Below are 19,155 nucleotides of genomic sequence, written 5' to 3' on the forward strand. Positions count from 1 at the left end.
ACAGCCGTGGGTTGTCACACACGGATGTGGGCAGCCGTTTCTTTGGGGGATTGTTGTGTGACAGCCCAAAAAAGGGCTGCGAAGGAGTCTTCCAAAAAAAGAACTGGGACGAAGGCAAAAGATTTAGTGAGATTGGGGAGAGCAGTCTCAAGATCTCGTTTATCATCTGCCTGCAAATGTCCCGTCGCGAATTTGACATCTCGTGAGAAAACTATACTTTTTATAGTCTATACTATCCGGCCTAGCTGCCCAACCCTCTCTTACCAACACATTCACCCCCACCACCCAGACTAAGGTAATACCATACCATCAGCCTTTCAGCTCATGGCGTTCTTCAGTGTAAAACCGTTTTTTTTTTCAGTGTGAAACCGGTTTTTGAAGAAGGGCCTTGCCCGAAACCTTTGTTTTGTGTTTGTGGCTAGGTCGTGCATTGGTCAGAAAGTGTTCTATACACAAAATGTCACTTCAATTTTTTATTTTTTCTATCTTAAAAAAATTATTATTAGAATTTAAATTCCCATTGATTGTTAAAAATCTAGCCAATCATATTATTACATGTTCACAGAGCGACCATTGACACTTGTCGATGATTAATTGTTTTGGTATAATATTACCTTTAAATAATAATAATAATAATAATATATATAATTTGGAAAATAAAAAAAAAAAATAACACATATCTATGACACAGTGTTAATAAGAGTTCTTGGCCATCCATCCTCTTTGCTCTTTCCTTGTTCCTCAGTCTTCCATCTTTGGTCCTTAGTCCTCTGTCCATCATGATCCAGGTCCACTGTCTCTTGGGTCTTCTGTTTTGGTTCCTCCATCCTGGGCCTTGTCCTAGGTCCTCCATCGTAGGCCCTCTGTCCTGAGTACTCCATCCTAGGTCCTTCTGTCCTTGGGACATATGCTTGCTGTCTCTACCATAACCAATGTGCCTGCAAAACAATGCAATGTTGATAAGTAAGTATCTGTACATGGTCCCTAACCAAGGAATAGGTAAAGTCTGCATTTGAGCCTAGTGGCCCATCTGGTCAGAGCTTATCCTGGTTTCTTTAGCATGAAGTGACTAGAAGTATTTCTACTCCCCCACCCGGATGGGATGCTAGTCCATCACAGGGTTAGGGTGAGGGTAGCCTTATGGTTAGCATGCTGGGCTGTTCGAGCCTTGGCCAGGGTCAATGTATTTTGTTGTTGGGCAAAGCACTTTACTCTCAAAGTGCCTCTATCCACATGGGTGTATTAACGGGTACCAGTGAGCTAATGTTGGGGGTAGCCCTGTAATGGACCAGCATCTCATCTTGGGGGTAGTAGAAATACCCATAGCCTTTTAATGCTGCAATGGTTCCTGTCTTAGCTGCTTTGGCTTCAAAGACAGGAATCATCAGCCACAGACTGTGACCATACACCAGACACCTCTTCCTGTTTTCAGAAGAACAAAGATGGCCATTCTTGAATTGTCCAAGCAAACCTTTTTATACACAATGCACCTTAACAAGTCCCAACCATAGGTGCCAGCGCAGTGGGAGCAGGGCCCCCAAACGAAAACTTGGGGGGGGGGGGCTCAACCCCCCTCCCAAAACGAAAACTTGGGGGGGGGGGGCTCAAGCCCCCACGTTTTGGTGCCAAAAATATTGCAAGCAAAGATTCTGTCTCGTGAGTGAATTCAAACATCTTCAAAACTCCTTGGAAGTCTTCGGGAAACTTCGTTTATCTTCAGAAAAGTTTGAAAAATGATCAGAAACTTAAATAATTTTATGGCCTTCAAACAACATTCAAAGAATCTTTGGTCTAGAAAAATGCGCAGACAACATGAAGTTGCAAGAGCATGAAAATGAATAATATGATAACCTGCTGACTATTTGTGGGACGGTCTTAGTCCCCACCCCCCATGTTTGATAGACTGTCCTCAGTGGAAACCCATGCAAGCATGTGAAAGTAAAACTGCCAAAAACACAAACCAAACTAGAAATAAAACACTTTTATTGAACTTTTTGTAATAAATAGATCAGAGAGTCTCTGGGTATTGCCAACTGTCAGCCATCAGAAATCTCAAGCTTGCTGTCTTAATGTTAATTATTCCCCTCGTCACTTGATATTTATTAGTATACAGTAAACACTCACCTAAAGGCTACAATGCACCTTTAGAAGTGGCAAATTTTGATTGGTTCTTGATAGCAGCCCCATTCTGATAGGTCTGATAGGTGTGACATACATTCATGACTCACTGACTCACTAATAACATCGTCGGAACACTGTGATGTCTACAAGAGGTAATTTTGGACAAAAATAACTGAACAAAATTGAAGAGTGTATTCTTCAGAATCAGTGCTTACCTTCGGCTTGAATAGTTATGCCACATTCTTTCTGCTAGCTTAAAGCTATTCATCTTCTTCCTTCAAATGTATAATCTAGCCTTCAGAAGGATGACATGATTTCTTCACACTAGCTTCCACAAATGGCTTGGCTTGCAAGAAATCTACAATTTTTCATGAAATATGGATAAGATACTGAAGATACTGAAACCAATGGCACATATTTTGAGCTTACAAACAATTTCAGGCAGCAAATCACGGGACATAATAGAGAGATGGCACATGCACTTGCTACATCTTTGCATTCAGTTGCAAATAATCTCATCCCTAAACCTCTATACCAAGGGAACACTCCTTCTTTATCCCAAGAGAATATCTGGATATGGGATTAGGCAGTAAAAAAATTGGGGGGAGGGGGGGAGAAGGTGGGGGATGTGGGTAGGGTGGGTATGAGTGGTTATCCCTGTGGGTGTTTGGGTTTTGACGTGTCGGGTAGGAGGGAATCAAGCCATATCTTAATACCCAAAGTAATTCCCAGATAGTAAATAATAAAGATGATAAATTTTAAGCTCGGTAATAAATAATGAAGATGAAGTATTCAACATGACACGAGCAAGGGACAAAGAAAAATTCTGAGTCCCCGATGGGAATCGAACCCATGGCCTCCCAGATACCGGTTGGGCGCTCTAACCAACTGAGCTACGAGAGACTTGTTGTGAGCTGGGCCATTTAACTAGGTTGATAAGTGACATGCGTCCTGCATACTGCTAGGATCAGCAATGTTGAATTCATCAAGTTTGTAGTAAATAATAAAGATGGTTATCAACCTAGTAAAAATGGCCCAGCTCACAACGAGTCTCTCGTAGCTCAGTTGGTTAGAGCGCCCAACCGGTATCTGGGAGGCCATGGGTTTGATTCCCGTCGGGGACTCAGAATTTTTTCTTTGTCCCTTGCTTGTGTCATGTTGAATACTTCATCTTCATTAACTCCCAGATGCAACAAAATACCGGTTAGAAGCCCTGGGCTTATACAACTTTGCAGGGGGTTTTGGGTGGGCTTACCATATTTATTCGATTAAGTGCCCAACCTCGAATAAGCGCCCACCTTGAATAAGTGCCCATCCTGTAGGTAGAAAGAGTTAATAAGCGCCCAGCCTCGAATAAGCGCCCACCCCCACCCCTCTAAAAGGGGCACAAGAGGAGTATTGACTATTATTGAAATTAAGATTGAAATTGACTAGGTACATTGTACTATTAAGAGACTACCCAGAAGACCGAATTTTCTTAGCATTTTAGTGAACAGTTAAAATTTAGCTTTGGTACATCTTCGCATTTTGTTATTAGGTATATATTGTTTTGTTATTAGGGCGATCAGTGTTTGACATTAATAAAATTTGGTTTGTATCTGATCTTAAAATCGGTGGTAAAAAACGTATAAAACTGAATTTTCGGTAACTCTCTGTTACCTTCATCAGAGTTAAAATTGGTTCAGTTTTTGCATAATAAGTTTTTATACACCGCCGGTCTCTAGGGATGTTCCCAATGTTAAATAAACTTGTGGGAAATGCACATGCTCATTCACACAGTTAATGTCCTGGATAGAATGTAGCGCTTCTAGGAATAGGCGTTGTTGCCTATTGTTGACATTTCTTTCTAAAATTTCTACATAATCCGGATGAATGTCATGGTCTGTTGTTTCCGCATGAAATCTTATTGCGCTTTCGTTATTAGATCTTGTGCCAGGCTTGTGCTCTGCGCCGCGCGAATTCCACTATCTTTTGCTCTCTCCCACATAGGCAAAATCACATGTTTTGCATTTGACTTTGTACACAATTCCCTTGATCTGATTTGTGGCGGGGCGGTCTTTTGGTTTCTTAAAGATATTGCCCAATGTTTTGACAGGCTTGAAAGTGGTTCTTATGTTTTCTCTGCTAAGCACACGTCGAACTCTCTCGGAAACACACTTTATGTAAGGGATTGAAGCGTAACCCCTTGGACTCTCTTGACTTTCTTGGTTTTCTGGCCGTATGGTTTCTTGAGCCGAAACAAGGCAACAATTGATGAAACTTTGGGGGTATCCGTTGACTTTAAGGTCACCGATTACTTGTTTTTTTCGCTATGTTTCTGCTCAATCATGTTTAGGCCTAATGTGAACGTAGCTTAAGATTTCCAACTGGCAACATTTTTGTGAATATTTAGGTCACATTAAAAGAAAGATCTAACTACTAGTAGACGAAATCTTTTAAGGTCATTGCCCCGAAATATATGAACATAGATTTTTAACCAAACTTCACCTAAGGGTTTATTACTAAGTAAAGGGAACTTCAATTTTGAAATAAAAAAGGGGGGTCACCATATTCGTTTAGGAGCAGGAAGACCATGTATATTCCATATAATTCCTTTATAATTCCGCTGCGAGTACTGGCAAAGCACACTTTTTTAGCGATAATTTATTTTTCAAACACATGAATTGATCTGTTTTCATTTTACAGAAAGAATTTGATCACTACACCCAAAATATGAGAAAAAATTGATAGGTCACCAGGCTGGTTTAGGAGAAAGTGACAATTTACTTCTCTCGCGGACTAAGCCGCACAGAAAAAAGCCGCCATTTTGTTGATGTGTGTGTGTGTGCGCGCGCGCTAATTACGTGTAAAATTCTGCGCAGTAAGGATGCGCAATGCAATACAGGGCAATGACCTTAAACGGAAAAATCAAGTCCTCAGGTGGTTATTTTTCGGCCTTCCCCCTATTATTTGACAGACTGTCCTGGGAACCCAAGCAAGTGTAAGCAAGTAAAACTGCCAAAAACACAAACCAAACTAAGCTTACTTAAGCTTACTAGCAAGACTCATTCACGAAATACAAGATATGCCAACTTTAATATTGTTCACCCAGTTATAAAACGATTAACTGAAGGTGGCAGAACTTTTACCGTGACTGCTTGTAAAGAATGGAAGAGCCTACCCCTATTTATGCGAAAATTATCAACGATTAAAGCTTTTAGGAAATCTCTTTGGAAGAGAATTTTTAAAGAACAGCAGCTTTTAAATCATTTTATTCTGTAATTTAGTTACACTTTTACTCTTTTTACCTTTTTAATATTTTATCTTGTATATCTTGTATTTTTATTCGTAATATTTCATAGTTTATCCATAGTTTTAATATTCGTATTGTTCTGTGCATTTTTATATTTTATTGTAAATAATTATTGAGGGCCACTGGTTCGTTAGTGTTTTATGCTATTTTAGTGCTACCCTCGTTAAATAAAGACTTTACTTACTTGCTTACTAAATAAAACATTTGAACGTTTTGTTCAATAGATCAGTCTCTCGGCTTTAATAAAACAATAAGACGACGTGGTCAAGGTTTCTGTCAACTTTAAATTTTAATAGTTAACACTTGCTTCACCCCTTGCCAACTAGATCAGCCGACAAAAATCTAAAGCTTGCTGTCTTGTTGTTTAATATCCCCCTCGCAGCTTGATATTTATTTGTATAAACACTCACCTAAAGGCTAGGATGCACTTTTAGAAGTGGCAAATTTTGATTAGTTTTTGACAGAAGCTAGTAGTAGCCCCAAGATAGTTGTGTTAATGCCCGGTACTACATATATGACTCACTCACTGACTCACCCATGTCAGTGACTCACCCATAACATAGTCTGAACACTGTGATGATTACAAGCAGGAGTGCAAATAATTTTTTTTACTTGAAAGGACATACCGGTACATGTATGTCCTACAAAGACCCCATCTTGGTCAGACCAAACAAATTTGTGGTCGGACATCACCAAAAACAAAAGGTTGAATTTTATTCATTGTTGCCGTAAAATGATTTATGATCAAAAAATTGTCCGGACATCATGTCCGACCACACTTGGGATTTTGTTGGACATGAGCAAATTTTGGTCGGCCAATGTCCGATGACCGACTGTTATTTGCAGCCCTGTTAAATAAAAAGTATTTTTGGACAAAAATAACTGAACAAAATTACTATATTTAGAGAGGAAGCCATGCACATAAGCTCTAGCTGGTTTTCATGTGGGTCCTCTATCGACGGAGGTCAAATTGGAATTTGAAAATGTTGGTTTTTCAGGAGGGAGGAAAAATGGAGAAAAACCCTCGAAGCAAGGACAAGAACCAACAACAAACCCAACCCAGGCCACATATTAATTATGATGCCAGGTCCAAGAATTGAACCTGGGCCACATTGATGGGAGGTGAGCACTCTCACCACTGCGCCATCCCTGCTCCCTAACTTCAGCCAAACAAAATTAAAGCGTGTATTTTTTTCATAGTCATGCAGCGCTTACCTTCAGCTCGAAAAGTGAAGTCTTCTTTCCTAACTATCAGCTCCTCATCTTTTTCCTTCAAGTGTATAATCTAGCCTTCAGTAGGATGACATGCCTTTACGCATCCACAAATGCCTTGGTTTGCAGAAAAATCTACAATTTGTCATGAATATGGATTAGATACTGAAACCAATGGCATGCATTTTTAGCCTCAAAACGTCCCATCAAGATGCAGATAGTCAAGGCGAAGCACACCGAAGCGTAGCCACCTGGCTAAGTTTTTGACATCTTTTTGACAAGTTTTTTATTAGTTTTATGAATTTGGTGGTTTCTGGTTGCTTTAAACTACCAATCAGATGCCTTAAAAAATGGAAGGCAGGATATCAAAGCCATCAAAGTTTTAAGGGGTTTCTGACAACGTTTCTTCCAAGCCATCGCTAGTTGAACTGCATTAGCGGACCTTCTGAACTTGTGGGCTCATTTGCATGAAACAAAACCTGGTATGCATCCGTTTTGATTAGCTTATTTAAAAAAAACGAAAGACGATGTCGAAAGATGGATGTAAAAAGATAACCTTACTATGCATGAACACTGAAAGTGGCTGTAAACTTTTGTTTTCTGCTGAACTTATATTAACAGAACTTATATCAATAAACAGTATGCAGCGCATGCAGAAGCGATGACGTTTCACAAAGGGTCTAACACAATTTTAAGGAAATTTGTCAAAAACTCAACGTAAGCAAAAGTAGCTGACACCTTGTGCGTGATTGAGACTGTTATCCAATTGCAGTGTACATTTTTTAAACCTAAGAAGCAATTTTGGTGATTGTCTAAATAGCATAGGACTAGGATCTGATGGAATTCAAAAGAAAAAAAAGTAGTTATAAATTTACAGGCCAAGGATGCAAAGTTAATAACACATTTTCTTCGTAGACACAGTAGATTGGGTTATATTGTAGTGTGTGGCATCCCATAAACGACATACGATATGCGGGAGTTAGCTTTTAAGCTGCAAGAAAGGTCAAACAGTCTCTTGTTACAGTGGCCCTGTATATTATAAGAATTAGAAATTTCTGTCTACTAAATCTAATAGATCCCACCTTATAAAATTAGTCTCTTTCATTTATACATTGTAGTGTTCCATTCTGACTGCATGGGAGTATTTCACTTTTGTATTCTATGCGGCAATTTCTTGTTAAGTTAAACTTGATTTCTGTTCAGTTGGGCCAAACAGACAAACAGAATAAAAGAACCTGTCGTGCGATAGCAATAAGCGATGACGTCATCACTTACAAGTCATCGCTTAAAAGGGGGTTTGCTTTGCTAAACCATCAGAATATAAACACCATAAAAAAATATGGTACAAAACTTTTATGTTCAGCGAGCCATAAACATAATGCGCCACATTGCCTGTCTCTGGCAGCTTCGTGTAAAATTTATTTTTTGTAAAGATTTGTAAAATGTTCAGTTTTATCTGGTTTACAAACACAGAACACTTGAAGTTATGGCTAAGTCTTACAAAAATCTAAGAAATGCCTTTCCTGTATAGAATCCCACACAAAATAAATTTATTGTTAATTTAATATAAACTTCATAATTGCTCATACGAGACGTTGTCTGAAACCCCTTTAAACTTTGAAGTTTGACAAAGAATCATGCAACGTGTGATGCAGATATTGAACATGTATTTTCATGAAGTGTTCACGCTTAGATACAGCCAACAGTATCTTATGATCACGACAATTGCCTGCCAAATTTCCTGTTCTGAAAATCTGTTTGGCCCGTTCAAACTGGAAGCCATCAAACAAATCAATCAAAAACTTGTCAAAAGCTTAGTCAAGTGGCTATGCCTTGGTTCACTTGACTGAACTAAATTGTAAAATGTCACCCAAAAATGAGCAGCCTTATGTCAAAATACCTTATTATAGGAAATTAAAGAAACATGTAATTAACGCGAATTTCAAAAATTCGCGTTAATTTCATGAACCTTAATTTACGTCATTGTTAATTAAAATAACGCTATTTTATAGCATTGTTATTTTAAGAGACCTTTATTTCTGCAAAGATATGTTTACATGTCAATTACTTCTTCGTCAAAGCTGCCAGAATAACAGAGGCAGTGGAAAGCGCCAGGACGGGATTGTATTCCATCCCTGGACCCATTCATTGGATACTAGTCACTATTTCGTCTATTTAAATATATCTGTTTTGTATATGGTTTATCAAAATTAAACCTTAAAGTTCTGTTTTTGGACGTTGTTGTTTTGGTTTTTGAATTGCGCAGGTTGCCATTAAAATTACTACGCATCAAATTCGCGTTAATTAACTGCATGTAAGCACACACCACACAAGAATTCGCGTTAATTAAATGCATGTTAACATAACTTTTCGACAATTCGCGTTAATTTTATTACGCGTACGTTTTGTTCGCGTTGTTAAAATGCTTCGTTATATTCCTATAATAAGGTATTTGAAGGATTATAAACACACACAAAAAAATATGCACTGACATAATTTCGTCCTTTGACATTATCTGTTCCTCAAAGATCACAGCTCTCAGAAAACTGTTCACTTCTTGGAACAGATAATGACTGTGGACAAATATATAGGCAGCAGAGTCTAAGGGAGGCAGCACATTTTGGTGCCGAAAATGTAGTGAGCGCAGCGTAAAATTGGTTAGTCAAGATACCGTAAAATTCCGGTTATAAGCCTCCCCACTTATAAGCCCCCCCCCCCCCCCGGTTATAGGCCCATATATCTGCCTGGAAACAAAAAAATACATCCGGTTATAAGCCCCCCCCCCCCCCGGATATAAGCCCCCCTCTGCTGAATGACGGTACTGAACAGGGCTAAATGTTGCTTTATTATGTGTTTTTAACCTAAAAACATATTTCGATCAACACTCCTGTGGCTCGTTTGGAAACGTTTTTTTTTTATTCCGCTTATTAATCCTCCCGGATATAAGTCCGTCCGCTTATAAGCCCATCCAAAACCCCTTATGAAGTTGTATAAGCCCAGGGCTTATAACCGGAATTTTACGGTATTCCGTCTCGTGAGTGAATTCAAACATCTTGGAAACTTCCTTGGAAGTCTTCAGGAAACTTTCAAACGTTCAAATGGCTTCGAACAACAATTGGAGAAATATCTTCACAAATCTTCAGTCTATAGAAACTGCTTACAAAAGAAAAGTTGCTAGAACCAAAAAATGCCCTAAATATGAAAACCTGCTGAGCATTTTTGGGACAAACTTAGCCTTAGCATGTTCCAAAACGCTCTGCTGCCTCTCAAATATCAGGGTTCTTATGTAAATGGGGTCTAAATTGATATTTTTTAGGCTAACAGGTTCTTAAATTGCAGGTTCTTATAAGCGGGTAAGTACTGTATTACGAGTGGTCTATTTTCCAGTAAGACACTCACATCTACATACTGAATTCTGCAAGTCTGTAGGCACGCACATGAATGCATGATTTTGATGCACTTGAGAAAAACCCTGGAGGGTAGGGTGGTATTATCTTATTGTCAGTAAAGTAAAATATCAAAAACGAGTGACAGTATTTCATCCAGATATCCAATCACGAAGATGAGAGTTGAAAATAGAACATGCAGCAGAGTATTTGTATTGGTAATCAAATGGTGATGAGTGAAATTAGGAAATAATTTCACGCGCACTTTGTCAAAATGCTAATAATTTCCTGAGCCTTTAGGCGAGGGAAATTAAGCATTTTGATAAAATGCAAGTGAAATTATTTCCTAATTTCACAAGTATACCAATTGATTACATTTTAATATCATAGGTGACAAATTACGCTTGCAATCGTAGGTTTTTTACTGGTATATTGCATCGCGACTCCGAGCTTTGAAAAGTTGATTAAGCATACTTTTTGCTCAAGTTCGCAAGTTTTTGTCTTCGAAGAAAACCTTTTAGAGATTCCTTTTTGCTGTTGACAAAAAGTTTCAAAGATGAATCAACTGTCAAACATTTCTCACATATTTTATGACCATAGTTTGGCTTGAATGAACTGAAAACATTGCCCGTCTAAAATGCTCAAAAATCTAGAAGTTGTTTTTACGTTTTGAAATATAAAATATCATCAAGAGTTTTATTACATGGCCAAGGCTAGCTGGCTAAGATGAAATTCAAGCAAAAATGTACAAAGTTTAAGCTTTAAAATATCTTTTATTACGGACGCCATCTTGCCACTAACTACGTTGCCATGGCAATTTTGTATAATTTTACATGTGAAATTATAAATTAGCGTTAAAATTTTGCGCCAAAATTAAGGAGTAATTTGTCACCTATTTTTTTTGATGAAATTCGAAACAAACTATGGAGTAAACAGAGAAATTAAATTGTAAAAATCTGATATCCAAACCTCATTCATGGTTATGATTTCCTTTGTTTTAATTTAAAGAATTATTAATGATTTTGAGAAGTTTACGGGCACCCACAATATACAGAATACAGGGCCACACTGAATAAGAATAGCATCATTCTATTGTGCTTTGCCTTGTTCTGTAGTGCTACAATTAGCTAAATTTAGATAGATTATTTTTAAAAAGGGAGACTACTTGGTAAAAGCCCGCAAGGGTTTCTTTAGTCTTCCTCCCAAGATCAAATGTAACAGCCAAATATACATGTTGTATCATTTTAAAATTCAAATCAACAAGTTTTTGGAAGTTGATTGTATAATAAAGTTGAACGCTAAAAAATTAGAACGACGTTTCGACCGTTCGACGGTCATTTTCAAGTAAGTGTTAGTATAAAATTAAGTACATGTGTAAATATAGTAAAAGCGCTAAAAATATGTACATACAAACAATAGACAATAAGAATTAAAAGGCTAAAAATGGAATAAAAACCATTTTTAGCCTTTTTATTCTTATTGTCTATTCTTATTGTCTATTGTTTGTATGTACATATTTTATTTACTATATTTACACTTGTATTATTTTAATATGGGAAAAAATAAAGTCATTCAAAGTCACACAAGTGACTGTGAATGAGGTGGACCAAAGTGGCTCTGGATTCTGTAGTTGTTCCCAAACTTTAAGATAAATAGGACGTAAATTAACAGTTTATTCTTTAAAGAAGAGAGAAAAACGTCGAGTAATTTTTAATTTTTACTTGTTTATAAAGCAATTCTACAGCCTGCATGGCAGGCAACAGAACATGTACAATATTTATATTCACTGTAACGTTATTAAAGGGTAAATTGTAAATCACTTACCATTTATGTAGTATTCATCAAAGTAAACTCGTACCCAGCGTATATATACATGTTCTGGAGCTTCAAATTACTTTGGTAAAGAAAATTTTAACACAGCTCGACTCGAGAGCGACTGCAACCGTGCGGCCATTTCGAGTCTGTAAAGGATTATGGGTGCAGCGGGCTGATCCATCACGCAGTCCGGTAACAAATGCAGTGTTATATAACAGGCTATTTTTGTGATGGAGGGATGATTCCAGCAAAATCTGATTTTCTAGAAAAAATTTCCGAATAAGGAAAAACATATTAGCTGTTTAATACCGGACTAAGGCTATAACAATCTTTCGCGGTTAGAACTGGTCATCCTTTGCTCGGTCACGTACATTTTGTACAACAGATTTCAGCAGATTTACATTTAAAACTAAACGACATCGATTTGAGTCATCTGCGCGCCGTATAACTTAAACCAATCGAAAACGGTTTGAGATATGGGTAAGAAAACGACCTGAAGGGGGGAATCGGGGAAGGTTCGAGTTCTGTATCGGGATTCATGTTTTCAGCGGGCCTTTTCGATCTGTCGTTTGCGCAACAGTAAAAATTTCCGTCCAGTATAAAAGGGGATTATTTTTTTCCATTTGCGTTGGGGTAATGCAGTGCACGAGAAATTAAGACAGAACTTCACAAAACATTTTTTCCACGCGAATCACGGAAGTGTCACGCAACGCTCCGCCCAGCCCCACCCACTAGGGTCAAGATAACCAAACTCCTTTCTGCAAAGCCTGCGGTAAAAACCATTTTTCAGTCCCAGAAAATATCCGACCACGCGCACAAGACTAGCAACCGAATCAATCTACCCGTTTATTTCTTATCATATTGATCTCTATTATCGTTTTATTTGCCTTACGGGAGAAAAGAAGAATTGGAAGAATAAGAGAAAACTATCACCCATTGTAAAGAGAAAGAGACAAGGAAAGTCACATATCATTTCAGTTATTGTCAACAAAGTTTTATTTTTTCAACATCTTATAAAAACTATCACGATCCATTTTACAATAAACAAACGTTATCTTGAAAATACACTTCCAAGTTGTTAGAGTCGCCCAAAGTCAGTTCAGTGTGTAATTCTGAAAATGTGTTCACATAATCAGTTGGTTTCTGGCCGTCTCATTTAGAAGCATTTACGATGGACGATGGATGGGCCAGATTCATCGTATTCTTGCTTGGAAATCCACATCTGTTGGAAGGTGGACAGCGAGGCCAAGATGGATCCTCCGATCCATACAGAGTATTTACGCTCGGGTGGAGCGATGATCTTGATCTTCATTGTGGGTGGAGCGAGAGCAGTGATTTCCTTCTGCATTCTGTCAGCGATTCCTGGGAACATGGTGGAGCCACCAGACAACACTGTGTTGGCGTACAAATCCTTACGGATGTCCACGTCGCACTTCATGATGGAGTTGTATGTGGTCTCATGGATGCCAGCAGATTCCATTCCAAGGAATGAGGGCTGGAACATAGACTCTGGGCATCTGAATCGCTCATTGCCAATGGTGATGACCTGACCATCAGGAAGTTCATAGCTCTTCTCCAAGCTGGAGCTTGAGGCAGCAGTCTGCATTTCTTGCTCAAAGTCGAGAGCAACATAGCAAAGCTTCTCCTTGATGTCACGCACGATCTCACGCTCAGCTGTGGTGGTGAAGCTGTAGCCACGCTCAGTCAGGATCTTCATGAGGTAGTCAGTCAAATCCCTGCCAGCCAAGTCGAGACGGAGGATGGCATGGGGAAGAGCATAGCCCTCATAGATGGGAACTGTGTGGCTGACACCATCACCACTGTCGAACACGATACCGGTGGTACGACCAGAGGCATACAGAGACAGCACAGCCTGGATGGCAACATACATGGCTGGAGAGTTGAAGGTCTCGAACATGATCTGTTGGATAAAAAGAACAGAAATGCATGTTTAATTGCTGTGTTCAAGTCATTCAACTGTACAACACTGTGTAGTTATAAATTGGAATTTGAGTAAAATTGTGAAACGGTTTTTGTAGCCATTTTAATATAAAAGCAATTTAAGTGTCAGGCTGTTGAAAAGTGAAATAGATATGGTGTATTGACTGCAAACTATTTCGCTTACACACCCACCCCACCCCCAAATCCCTCAATGGGAAACAAGGCAGAAATTATCGTGAAAAAAGACCATTCATACCATCGCTATACAAGTTTTTCTTAAAAACAAAAAAATAGTATTAAAAAAGACTTCAGCTCCGTCAAATCACTTTTAGTGCCCTTAACAATCAAAGACAAAAACACTTCTTCGTAACAAAACCGACGCGCGACAAAAGGTGTATTTCATGTTTATTTCAGGGTGTGAAATCTACATATTTTTCGCACTATTTGCGTTTAGGCCCAAGTTTGTAAACCATCGCAATTTTACATCTTAAAGCTCGCTCTGATTAAAAATAAGAAAGGACCTAGACAGCTATCAATCCGTTTTAATAATTGCATTGTTGTAAAATATCCTTTCAGATCTTGCGAAATGCAAAGGCAAGTTCGATATTGTTTGCAATACCGCGCATGGACGCCTCTGAATCCCGTGGTAATTATGTTATTTCAAACCTGACCAATCAGGACACAACATAACCTTATATGGCAAAAGAACAGCACCGTTCGATGCAGCGACCCGGCAGACATTTAAATAACTTATTTGTCTTTCAAAAAAAAATAATCTGTGACTCTTTGTGCCAAACCCGAACAATATTCTTGGCAGATTTTCTTTTGTGAAAGAATTTTAGCATTTCGAGATTGCTTTCCTTCTCAGCAATCACGGAATCGGTTGCAGTTAAAATTTCAGCACAGCGTCTCACACCCTGGTATAAGCGCGACCGACGCCCACCGGAACACGACCGATACAGTTCGCCGGTAACAAAAAAATTGCTCTTTCGAGTTTTCGAGACCGAAACCAAACCCAGATTGAGATATTGCTCAAGAGGGCGTAGAAAGCAAACCTAGGGTGTGTAACAATTTAAACCGGCTTTCGAATATTCTTGAGAACACGAGTCTATGTCATAAGAAATGTTCCACGCTGACTGAGCTATTGTTTATTTAACTCGCGAATTTCTAAATCGAAAGAGGTCGAGGAAAAGGCAAAGGATAAATAAAATCAGCCAAAAATTTTGCCGTTGCAGTAAATTAATTTACATTAACGAATGAATTTTACCTGTGTCATCTTTTCTCTGTTGGCTTTGGGGTTGAGTGGAGCTTCTGTGAGCAGAACTGGGTGTTCCTCTGGGGCGACTCTCAACTCGTTGTAGAAGGTGTGATGCCAGATCTGCAAACGTAAACGAAATCTGTTAGCAAAACGCTCGGTTCAAACTTACACAGACAAAGCTTTTTCAATTTACCTTCTCCATATCGTCCCAGTTGGTGACGATGCCGTGTTCGATGGGGTATTTCAGCGTCAGAATACCACGCTTGCTCTGAGCTTCATCGCCGACGTACGAGTCTTTCTGGCCCATACCGACCATCACACCCTGATGTCTTGGGCGACCAACGATGGAGGGAAACACTGCACGAGGAGCATCGTCTCCGGCGAAACCGGCCTTGCACATACCGGAGCCGTTGTCCACAACCAAAGCAGCAACATCTTCATCGGCCATGTTGAAGTTTTAGGTTTTGAATATGAACCAGTTCAAAATTACAACCTGACTGCAGAGCTAAACTCTTGAAATGATAACGCGCATCGCTGTGTCACGCATTATATACGCACGGAAAGTCGTGCAAGCAGCTGATTGGCTGAAATTTCTAAGCCCATTCAATGCCGGTCTGTTGATGTTTATTCAGGAAGCTGACGCGGAAAGCGAAATATTTGCATATTTACACACTAACCAAGGCTAATTTCTTGCCTTTAACAATAAAACTGTGAGTATGATGCACGAAATTTTCAAACTTTTACGTGAGATATCGAAATTTTCACCGCGGCTGGGCTTTGATCATAGCCTGCAGCGAGTCCAACTTTATTACCAAATATGGAATATTTCGAGTGAGTTTCCGTTGATTGTTACGTACAAGAATTCTTGCGGCTTTTAATGGGCGTTCCGCTTTGTTGAGCCTTGCTTGCATAAACAAATCAATGTTTTCTCAATAAAATGTTGTAGCCTGCACTGTACGGACCTTAAATTCTGTAAGCTTTTAGCGTACGTTTTCCTATCAGACAGTTATGTTTGTAAAGTCAATTTATTTTTAAAAATCTTTCCTTCGTGCAACTGATTAACATTTAAATTTCTCCATACAATATTCATCAATCATCGAGCAGACAGCTTATGAGAAAAGCGAGAACAATCAACCCTTGTCTTGATGTGACGCCAAATTCTCCGTACGAGTTTAAAGAATGTCTGGAAATCACGAACGCGTAAAGGGCAATTTAGATTTTAAATTTGACTTTAAAAGGAGTTAGTTTTATATATGGTAGTGATAAATGGTATTTATTTATATAGCAATGAAATTCCGTACCCCCAAAATATGAACAGGTTTGTCCAGCTTTTAGTGCTGGGCAAATTTATTTTGAAAGACGTATCAAATCCCAGAAATCCGTCTAAGACGTATTATATATTCAAGTGCAAATAATTACAGGAAATAGGCGTATTATACTTTAAATTTTCCGTGATTATGGCTTCCCACCAGCAACCCGTTCCTACGGCTTTGCAGCTTTCACGCGCGTGTGACCCAGTAGCAGAGGGCTAGGTACTTTTATCGGCCAACTCGCTATCGAGTGCCGGATCGCGAATAGCTGATGACGGAACGTATTGCGATGAGTGATAGATCCGGTGCGAACAGCCAGGCCCTGGCCCCAGGGGGTGGGGGAGAGGTACTCTTCAAAATTTTATACGGGGAGGCTCAGTTCCAGTCTAAGCCTTTACACTTTTATATACTCTTCAATTTTTTTCAGGAAGGATGCCCCATCTATTTTCTAAACTTTTCACTTGAATAGCCCATAAATGCTTAAACGAATCAACCGTACGGTGGGTTGTCCTGTCCAAGATATTGTGAAAGGCCCTTATACTTAAGGGCTATGTCACGGTATTTAATTTTCTTTAATTAAGAGCTGTAAACTTTAAATTGGCAGATCAAAAGTCATTTATTGGCAAAATTACGGCCACATAACAAAGAAGGATGATTTTTGAGAACTGTAAATGACACTTTCACACAAATTGAGATACTTGAAAAAAGTCGGGCCGACGTTTTTCAAGTTTACCCGAACGCAATCCGTTTTAATCTTCTCGAAGTTTGCCCATCTATGCCCCTCTTTGGCCTTTCTGTGTTTCTTTTGAGTTCTTCTACAGTTTTTAGCAGTTATTGTGATATTTCAGTTTGTAATTAAATGACCAGTTAGTCAGTGCCGAAATTGCCTAAAATTGCGTGACTAATAACAGTTTTCCCTACCCTTTTGTATACTCAACCTCGTAAAACCCCTTCCCTTTTGAATACCTCGATCCAGCCTGAATAAGGCACCCTTTTCGGGCGTACCTCCCCGTATTGCCCATTATCGGAAGTACCCAGCCCCACCCCCCACCCCTCCGGTCCAACATTTGAACAACCAGGTCGTGACGTATGAGGGTAAAGTATGTTAACTATTCAGACATGTTCAGACTGCCAGCTTAGTCTTCTTGCCGTCGTGACCGTGTCAAATATTTCACTCAAAATAATCACTGTGTCATAACCAAGTAATGTTAAGTCCATTTTGGGTAATCGTTATCTGAAATAATTGTAGAAGGTCGTTGTACAAAGAATGTCAGGAGCGAGTGAAATTTCCTTAAGGGTTGGGCTTTACCTGAAGGCCGATTTTCTAATGCTCAATATGAATTAAACGAAGTATCTTGAACGCGTTTAAAGCAATCCGAAAATGCTTTACTCATTTCATATATCCTGATGCTTTGCGATTTTTGGGATTATTTGGGAGGAGATAATTTTTCTCAAAGAATTAGTACAATTTAGAGAAAAAGGAAATATTGGAGATTTAATGTGATTTTAAAATTAGAATTTGAAGTTAAAAATTGGTAGACGGAAACCAGCTAGTCCCTCTGACAACAAGGAGTGCTCTGGCGCGGGGGTCAACTGTCTGGTGGTGTTTCAAAAACTTTTTTCTTCAAATTTAGGTAAAACCCCACCTTAAGAGCTGGCATTGAGCTAGTAAAAAGACGATTAATTTAATAATAATATAAATAATAAAATACGTTTATTGATTATTGTTAAGATAGGTCTTGTTGCGAAACAATTTTTAAAATAAATAAAAATCTGCAATATCATAACGACAAACCGGACGGTTACCGACCTGGATCAGTTACTTAATTAAAACGGAAAATATAGACGTCAAACTGAACCTGACGGCTAAAGCGGTCGAAAATAAATTAAGTGGATAAAACAACTAAAATATATTGAAAAAATTTTGCCCTATATTTCGGTTTGCAATACAAATCTTCCTCAGGGGCTGGGCGGAAAAAAATACAATTTTTCCAACTTCGCCTCCCGGATCGAGGTCTTTATTCATTTCTGATCTCGAATTTTTCCCGTCTGGACACAGGAGTCTCTAAAATTAACAGGAGATAAATGGTCGTTGTTTTTTAGGCAATCATTCACGCGTTCGAACGGTGTCACCCACGGGGGTGGGGGTGGGATGCAACTTCCTATATAAGGTATGTTCGACGACTAAGGGTATAACGGTTTTCGAGCCCTTTTGGTCCGCTAGCCTGTGACCATATTTGGTTTGAGATAGGGTATGGTTTGTGCATTCTGTTCAGGTATAATTTTGGGGAAAAAAATTTGTTTTTAACAGTGTATCGATTTTGGAGTCGGGTCTGAACATGATGATGTAGAAAATCACATTCTTTTAAAACAACTAGGGCTTTCCACAAGTTGCTGCAACTTTTTGCAACTTTTCATGTTTCGAGCAACTTTTTCCTCTCGAGCAACTTGTTGCATTTTGAGCAATATCCAGCCCGAAGATCTCCGAAGATATCCGAATGTTGTTCAAGGCCAACAAGCGTCGAAATTACGAAGTTTGGGAAGATTTTCGAGAAACGTGAAGACGTTTCACTTTCGCCACAGTCACAACTCCCGCACATGCCCTTCCCCTGTATTTATTAGATACTTCTTTGCTTAAAATTGCATGCTTAGAGATCTTTTTGTTTAGAAATCTAACCCTCAAAGGGAAATAACTTTTCAAAGAATTCTTGAGCAGCGTCGTTTTTTGAGCGGCTTTTTCAGCACTTTTTAGATTTTTGGAGCACTTTGATCACCTTTTGAAAATTACGGGCAATTTGAAAATCCAAGCAATTATGGAAA

General features: G+C 38.9%; 2 protein-coding genes across 2 annotated transcripts; both read right to left on the reverse strand.

The window, feature by feature from the left end:
• Window positions 1-376: 376 nt before the first annotated feature.
• LOC144629239 (uncharacterized) lies at window positions 377-11,991 on the reverse strand. Its single transcript, XM_078487476.1, has 5 exons — window positions 11,836-11,991; window positions 6,629-6,760; window positions 2,337-2,479; window positions 667-938; window positions 377-618 (listed from the first exon to the last, which is right to left on the reverse strand). Coding segments are annotated over exons 3-5 (327 nt in total). The 5' UTR covers window positions 2,390-2,479; window positions 6,629-6,760; window positions 11,836-11,991; the 3' UTR covers window positions 377-616.
• Window positions 11,992-12,798: 807 nt separating this feature from the next.
• On the reverse strand, window positions 12,799-15,559 carry LOC144628258 (actin, cytoplasmic). The gene is made up of 3 exons (XM_078486326.1): window positions 15,219-15,559; window positions 15,035-15,145; window positions 12,799-13,747 (listed from the first exon to the last, which is right to left on the reverse strand). Exons 1-3 carry the CDS (start codon window positions 15,471-15,473, stop codon window positions 12,983-12,985), a joined length of 1,131 nt encoding a protein of 376 aa, XP_078342452.1. The 5' UTR covers window positions 15,474-15,559; the 3' UTR covers window positions 12,799-12,982.
• Between the last annotated feature and the right edge of the window lie 3,596 nt (window positions 15,560-19,155).

This window comes from Oculina patagonica, chromosome 10, assembly GCF_052425735.1.
Source record: "Oculina patagonica isolate OP01 chromosome 10, crgOcupat, whole genome shotgun sequence".
Classification (NCBI taxonomy): domain Eukaryota; kingdom Metazoa; phylum Cnidaria; class Anthozoa; order Scleractinia; family Oculinidae; genus Oculina; species Oculina patagonica.